Genomic DNA, 8,064 nt, shown 5'->3' with positions numbered 1-8,064 from the left:
GGCGTGGCTGGCTGCTGGGAAAAAATCAGCCCCGCCTCTGTCCCATCACCCACGACGGAAACCCTCCAAGAAAAAGTGGTCCCAGACGCGTGTGCCTGAGGATTCCGCACGAAAGAGGTGCCCAAAATGAAGACCCTGACGCGCCCGGGGCTGGCAGTGTGTTTTGCGCTCACCAGCACATGCACCGGCTTGCCGCTCGTGTACAGCGGCCTTGGCGGCCAGAAGGAGCAGCCCCCGCAGCAGCAGCCGGCAGCGGCGACCGGCAGCGCGCAGCGGCCCGCAGAGAGCAGCCCCCTGCCGCGCCCCGAGGCCTCCGCGCCACCGCGGCCACTGCACGGATACCTTGGCGTGGCGGACCACAAGGAAGATCTCCAGTACTTGGCTCAGCACTGGCTGGTTCACAGTGACGATTGCCCTGGAGCTCCGCGACAGGACCAATGTTTATGGCATGGATCCCCAAGACTAATGCAGGGATCCCAATCACCCTTCAGTACCTTATCCCTATTATGAACCTTCTGGACCTGATGAATGTGCAATGCACCTCTCCCGTGAGTGAGGACGGAAGGGTAGTCATCACCGCTTTATCACAGAGAAAAGAGCCATAAGGACTGCGCGCGGGGGGATGCAGGGGACGCGGGTTCATGCCCTATCCGTGAAGATCCCACATGCCGCGGAGCGGCTGGGCCCGTGAGCCATGGCCGCTGAGCCTGCGCGCCCGGAGCCTGTGCTCCGCAACGAGAAAGAACTGGGCACAGACATTAAATTTTCACTTTTCTCAACCAGACGGGAAACCAGAATCGCTTGCTAGAAGTCATCCTGAGAACAAACCTGTGTTCTGAGGAAAGTGTGTGGCCAGACTGAAATCCCAAGTACCCTCTGTATCAGACATCGGGCCCCTGAACTTCCTGAATCACCAGACACGGAAGAGGAACAGAATTGGTCGCAGGGATAGCTTCACTCCTCAAGAAGTGCCATGTACAGATGCCTCTGAGGCCTGACTACAAAGCAGTGCAGCTGGTTTACAAGGGAAAAATTCCAGAACTAATACACCCTAATGAGTGCTGTCCCTTTTAAGAGGGGTGACCTTAGGACCTGAACACTCATTTCAATGATGCTGCCATGGCTAAAAACATTTTGGATCTCTTTAAGTATTGCCTTTGAAACTGAGACATGAGCAACTCAACATTAGTTGTATTCCTTTGTAGAAATATCACGTTAAGAGTCATTTTTCTATCAAATTGTATCCTAACCTGAACCTTTGTCATCTGTTGGACTGTGTGGTTTGTAAAAAGCAGCCTTGAAAGTATGGACATGATTTCTGAAGAGTACATCTTTACTAAAACTAAAAATAGAATTACCATATGACCCAGCAATCCCACTCCTGGGCATATACCCAGAGAAAAGACATATGCACCCCAATGTTTATTGTAGCACTATTTACAATAGCCAGGTCATGGAAGCAACCTAAATGCCCATTGACAGACGAATGGATAAAGAAGATGTGGTACATATATACAATGGAATATAACTCAGCCATAAAAACGTACAAAATTGGGTCATTTGTAGAGATGTGGATGGACCTAGAGACTGTCATACAGAATGAAGTAAGTCAGAAAGAGAAAAACAAATATCGTGTATTAATGCATATATGTGGAATCTAGAAAAATGGTACAGATAAACTGGTTTGCAAGGCAGAAATAGAGACACAGATGTAGAGAACAAACATATGGACACCAAGGGGGGAAAGCGGGGAGTTGGGGGGATGAACTGAGAGATTGAGATTGACATGTATACACTAATATGTATAAAATAGATAACTAATAGGAACGTGCTGTATAAAAATAAATAAATAAAACTTAAGAAAAAGAGTACATCTTTACTGACTTTCAAAAGCAACTGCCGAATATTTATTTATTGAGAGTTTTTTAGTGTGCTCTAGGTCAGTATTTTTATAATTATGATTATGTGGTAATTTATCCTTCCTAGTTCTTTAATCCTGAATGATGGTTGGAAAAGGCCCGGAACAGGGAGATGAGTTGCCATGTTCACAGTGGTCATTGTTAGCATGTGATGGTATTTGGCTTGGAAATGTTGCGTTGCATTTTTTGAACCCTCAGGCTTCAAGAACAGCTATGACATTTTCCAAAGTGCAGAAATGCTCCAAATGACAAAATTGAAAACCAAAAACTTTGTTGTTCAGACAAAAAAGATACCAACAAGAGAAACTTAAAGACAATTTGCTTTAGTAATAATTGATGTAGGTCACTTCACTTAAGCCCTAGTTTCCTCTTCTGCAGAATGATATCACTGTACCAGAGGACCTCTTAAGTTTCATTCCAGATCTGAAATTCTCTCAACAAGCCTCTCGTTGACCCACGTAAGGACTTTGCACTTGGAATGATGGAGCTCCCACAGTAGCAGGAGCCTTGTTTTAGGGGGTCTTTTATATCCCCCTACTACCTATCCCCCTCTTGTGGTTAAAAGCATACCTCCTCCCCAGACCCCACTGGCAGAAATCCATCCCCTGCTTCTCTGGTGCTTCTTGCACCAAAAAGAGTTGGCAGGGGAGAGAATTTTCATGCTTTTCCTTGGTGACAAGAATGAGGAACTGCACTTCTATGAGTTTTTGAGGAGAAGAGAATATAAGGAGATTCCCCATTATACTGCTCATTTGTCCTATGAACTATTCAGATTCACTCACTGCAAATCTTACATTATGTTCACTGCCATTCCTTGGTGTTCAGGAGTATAAAGGACTTATTTTACTTAGAACCAAGATCAAATAGTATGAAAGATTTTCATTTATGCAAGTAACATTGTCATCTTGCCAGCCCTGTGAAACAGGGGATGCAGCCAATGCTTGAAGGAAGAGCTGAGAGGTGAAGAGACTATGCCAGTGAGGTCACAACCCTCAAACCTCAGTACACCTGAAGCTGACGCTTCACATGACCCCCCTTCTCCTGAGTCAAAAATTCCCTTTTTGCCCCAGCCACTTTGAGCTGTCTCCTGAAATAGTCAATCAAAAGAGCCCTGAGGGGAGAGCAGCTCGGGGCTCTGTGACCACCTAGAGCAGCGGGATAGCGAGGGTGGGAGGGAGACGCAAAAGGGGATATGGGGATATATGCATATGTATAGCTGATTCACTTTGTTATAAAGCAGAAACTAACACGTCATTGTAAAGCAATTATACTCCAATAAAGATGTTTTAAAAAACCCAATTTTTAAGTAAAATATTTACATATAGAGTAAAAAAAAGAAAGAAAGAAAAGAGCCCTGAGAAAAAAGATGCCAATCTGGTTTGTTTTTTTTGTTTTTTATACATTACAAAATGATCACCATGATAAGTCAATTACCATCTGTCACCATACAACGATACTACATTATTATTGACTACATTTCATACCTGTGACATGTACATTTCATACCTGACTCATTCATTTTGTAACTGGAAATTTGTACCTCTTAATAGCCCTCACCTATTTCCCCTTCCCTCTGGAAGCTACCTGTTTATTCTGTGTATCTATGACTTTGTTTTTTTCTTTTTTAACATATGTTCATTTATTTTGTTTTTAAATTCCACATATAAGTGAAATCATATGGTTTTTGTCTTTCTCTGACTTATTTCATTTAGCATAACACCCTCCAGGTCCATCCATGTTGTTGCAAATGACAAGAGTTCATTCTTTTTTACAACTGAGTGATATTCCACTGCGTGTGTGTGTGTGTGTGTGTGTGTGTGTGTGTGTGTGTGTGTGTGTACGTACATACCACATCTTCTTTATCCATTTGTCTATTGATGGGCACTTAGCTTGCTTCCTTATCTTGGTTATTGGTGTACGTACATACCACATCTTCTTTATCCATTTGTCTATTGATGGGCACTTAGCTTGCTTCCTTATCTTGGTTATTGTAAATAGTAAGCATAGGGGTGCCAGTCTGGTTTATCATCTTAATTATTTCAATTATGAAGAAAAATTAAGTGTTCACATCACTTATATCAAAACAGGCAACATGATCATCTCAGATAGAGCCACTTACCTTGTACCTCAGCGTCCCCCGTAATAAAGTGTGAGCAGACGGAATGCCATAAATCTCAGCATATTTGGTACTGTCTCTGTTAGGATAACTTTCCAAATTTAATCCAGGGAAATAATCCATAGGAGTAACCGAATCCAGAAAGGAGACACCCCCTACCACATTCATAACCTGAGGAACATTGAAAAGGCACACATGGGGTTAAGAAAGTGTATTCCTCTTTGGATTTACCTGCATTAGTTTCATAAGAAAGAAATCCAGGTTTTACAAGAAAGCAATAGGGGATTTGAAAAACAAAATTTAATAAAACTACGCTAATCAACATCGCATATTCAAGCTGCTCTACTAATATCATAATTCACAAGGCCATTGTTCTCCCAAGCTTTAAAATCTGACTTAAAGCATTTCGTTTACTCAGATCTTGTTTCTGATTTTTCCTTGCCCCTGGATGAGATGGCACTGGATTATGTCTCAGTAGAGTTTTGTTTTGTTTTTAAATAAACAATACGCTATAAGCAACAGATACTCAAAGTGGCTTCTGTGCTCACACAGCAATGGCCGCATTCTTATTCTGTTCTTTCTCTTCACTCCCATCCCCCTTCTTGAATGCTAGCTACATCAGGCACCAGTCTTGCACATCCATTCACACAGCTAGCATTTACGGACCACCTGCTATGTGTGTGCCAGGATCACACCTGGGAATAAGGACAGTGATGAATAAGATTCAACTCCTGCCTCCGTGCAATCCTTTGTTCATTGAACAAACCTTTACTTAATGTCTACCAAGACCCAGGAGCTAAAGTGCTTCAGCCTGGACTAGTCAACCAACATGTGTGTGTTGGGAAATGGAGTGGGGGAGATGCCTTCTCACAAGGACAATGCAATGAACATACAGTGAAACTCAAAAAAATATATATACTACCTCCTGATCTTACTGCCTCTGAGAAGTTATGTCACCGATTCCCAAGCTCTTCTGATTTCTCAGTAATCCTCGTTCCTACATCTCTGCCCCCATCATACACAATCAAAATGCAGTGAAGCATTTTTTCCCGTTAATTTTGATTAAAGGGCTAAATTTTTCTTTCAGTTTGTGAGGTTGATGATCATCCTTGAGATCATGGAAAACATTCTGGAGTAATAAAATCAGGGCTGAGAATCCTGGTGGAACTAGACTTTTTGTCCTGCTTGCACCACTGGAAACAATCTCTGACCACATCTAAAAGGTGCACGAAGAAACACCGCACAAGGGAGCTGGTGACGTACCTTCTGGCGGAGTCTGAGCAATTTGCTCAAAGGAGTCTTCGGCTAAACTTAATGATTCACAGGGTTTATTTGTAGGGAGGTTCTGCGTATGTCTTGGTATGAAAGGGAAAATGGAAAGGTATGTATATGTATAGCTGAAGCCCCAGAAGGAAATGGGCAGTGCTGACCACAGAGTCATGCCTGGAGAGGCCTCCGCAGTCAAAGGCTCACTTTGAAGAGCACCAAGGACCATCAAAAATCCCAAGAGTGAGGGGCTTCCCTGGTGGCGCAGTGGTTGGCGGTCCACCTGCCGATGCAGGGGACACGGGTTCGTGCCCTGGTCCGGGAAGATCCCACATGCCGCGGAGCGGCTGGGCCCGTGAGCCATGGCCGCTGAGCCTGCGCGTCCGGAGCCTGTGCTCCGCAACGGGAGAGGCCACAGCGGTGAGAGGTCCGCGTATAGCAAAAAACAAAACAAAACAAAACAAAAAAATCCCAAGAGTGGGAATCAGCAGGAAGTGAGGAATGCTTTTCATTTAAGTTTCTTGTCAAACTCTTCTGAACTTCACAGTAAACATTTCCTGAAGAGCCATTTCTGTACTTTTTCTTTGAAACAAATTTCTTCCATCAGGATTCTAAATTTTTTTAAAAAGTCTAATAAAGAGGCAAATGTTTACTTTTAGGGTCTTCCCACCTATCTCTCTTCTACAACCTACGGCAATTCTAAAGTTTGGTTTACTTGTTTGCAGGTTAGGGATTTTTAAAGAAAAATTCAATAAAGACCACTATATCCCAGCACTGTACTGATCAGAAATAAATCAGCTGGTTCCTAAGTCTATCATGAGATCCTTGTAAAGAAAACAGGGAAAATACAAGCTGAATGGTAATGATCCATTTAGAGGCTGATGGCTGCTGAAGGAACTTGACCCCCAAATTACTGGGTCATTTGATATCAATTCAGACTTGTATTTCTAGTGTCCTATCATGGGATTCATTAATAAGCCCCGCCCTATATGACAGATAAGAAAGAGAGGCATATTTTTCCATTTGGCAGAGAATATGCATTTTTTTTCTGACTCAACCATGATTCCATCCAAGACCCACTCCCAGCAGAAACAGTGGCTCATTACTCGCTGCTGGTGCAGACTGCTCTAAGTGTGACTCTTCCCCACACATGCGCCCACACCCACACGTCCCCCAACCACTGAGAACCACTGACAATAAGCTGGATTACTAAACCAACAAGACATTTAACACAGGCAATATACAGACAAGCATTTATGAGGGCCCACTGTGTGCCAGGTGCCTTATATACATTACCTTTAATCCACGCAATAACCCACTTTTCAGAGGTAAAAACTCAGGCTGATAGAGTCACCCAGGGGCAGATTTAAACCCATGTCTATTTGACTCCAGTGTCCGTGTTCTTTCTACTATACCATACCGTCCCCTTAATTGTGCTCATCTGTGGATCAGTAGTTTGAAAAGGATATTAATTGACTAGGTACAGCATTCCTGATCATGCCACCAGTGATGCACCTGAAAACTGAGTTAAGAATGGCTGTAGGCAGGCTTCCCTGGTGGCGCAGTGGTTAAGAATCCACCTGCCAATGCAGGGGACACTGGTTCGAGCCCTGGTCCGGGAAGATCCCACATACCGCGGAGCAACTAAGCCCGTGTGCCACAACTACTGAGCCTGCGATCTATAGCCCGCGAGCCACAACTACTGAAGCCCGTGAGCCACAACTACTGAAGCCTGCGCAACTAGAGCCCATGCTCCGCAACAAGAGAAGTCACTGCAATGAGAAGCCTGTGCACTGCAGTGAAGAGTAGCCCCCACTTGCCGCAACTAGAGAAAGCCCGCATGCAGCAACAAAGACCCAGCATAGCCAAAAATAATAAATAAAATAAATTAAAAAAATAAAAGAATGGCTGCAGGCAATAGAGAGCAGCAGCTACAGAGGGAAGGCTGGGTGCTACAGTCAAGGGAGGGGAAGGCAATAGGAAGAGAGCCAGAAAACCTATCTCAAATCTGTGTTTGCAGAGCGAGCACGATCCTTACTTAGTGTATTTGTTTAGCTTGGGAGTGGCTTGGGATAGGAAGCTGAAGGAGATGATGGCGAAGGTCTGCCATGTCACCCCCAGGTGTCACCAATGTCCCACCACCCATGGAGGGAACAGAACTCAGAGAAGACACAGTCACTGTCTCCAAACATGTGGAAGGAAATCAGATGCATTAGAAACAGGATTAGAAGTTAGAAGTTAGCAGTAGTACCAGAGGTAGATCTTGTCCTACATCCTTGCAGTTATTTCCAATGAAATACATCCTAATTCCTAGACCACTGCCTGAGTTGCTGGAAAAGTTTAACGTTTCAACTTAAAAGCAGAAGCCAGGGGCTTCCCTGGTGGCGCAGTGGTTGAGAGTCCGCCTGCCGATGCAGGGGACATGGTTCGTGCCCCGGTCTGGGAAGATCCCACATGCCGCGGAGCGGCTGGGCCCGTGAGCCATGGCCACTGAGCCTGCGCGTCCGGAGCCTGTGCTCCGCAACGGGAGAGGCCACAACAATGAGAGATCCACGTACCCCCCCCAAAAAAAAAAAAAAGCAGAAGCCAGAGAAGTCACCTGGCTCCCCCGTGATGATTCTGTGTATTACATAAGGCCTGCTCCATGGTGGAGGGTGATGGTGACAGAGGCAATGGAGGAACAAGAGAGGTTTTGAGATGTTTAACAATCTGGGTTAGGAGACAGACCGACACACTTGAATTACTGAGTGAATAATACAGCAT

The 8,064-nt window shown here is 44.5% G+C and overlaps 1 protein-coding gene and 1 pseudogene across 2 annotated transcripts in view; one reads left to right on the top strand and one right to left on the bottom strand.

The window, feature by feature from the left end:
• Positions 1–8,064, bottom strand: part of AASS (aminoadipate-semialdehyde synthase) — a 68,305-nt gene that overhangs the window by 9,339 nt on the left and 50,902 nt on the right. For both annotated transcript variants that reach the window (XM_024757856.1, XM_024757855.1), the window contains exon 19: positions 4,039–4,206. In XM_024757856.1, coding sequence (XP_024613624.1) covers positions 4,039–4,206 — 168 coding nt within the window. The remainder of the gene's footprint in view (positions 1–4,038; positions 4,207–8,064) is intronic.
• Positions 127–510, top strand: LOC112408201 (alpha-N-acetylgalactosaminide alpha-2,6-sialyltransferase 5 pseudogene; annotated as a pseudogene).

The sequence above is a fragment of the Neophocaena asiaeorientalis genome, unplaced genomic scaffold (assembly GCF_003031525.2).
Source record: "Neophocaena asiaeorientalis asiaeorientalis breed wild unplaced genomic scaffold, Neophocaena_asiaeorientalis_V1.1 scaffold116, whole genome shotgun sequence".
Classification (NCBI taxonomy): Eukaryota; Metazoa; Chordata; class Mammalia; order Artiodactyla; family Phocoenidae; genus Neophocaena; species Neophocaena asiaeorientalis.
The sequence above is the reverse complement of the archived record's forward strand: the minus strand, read 5'-3'. Positions and strand labels throughout refer to the sequence as shown.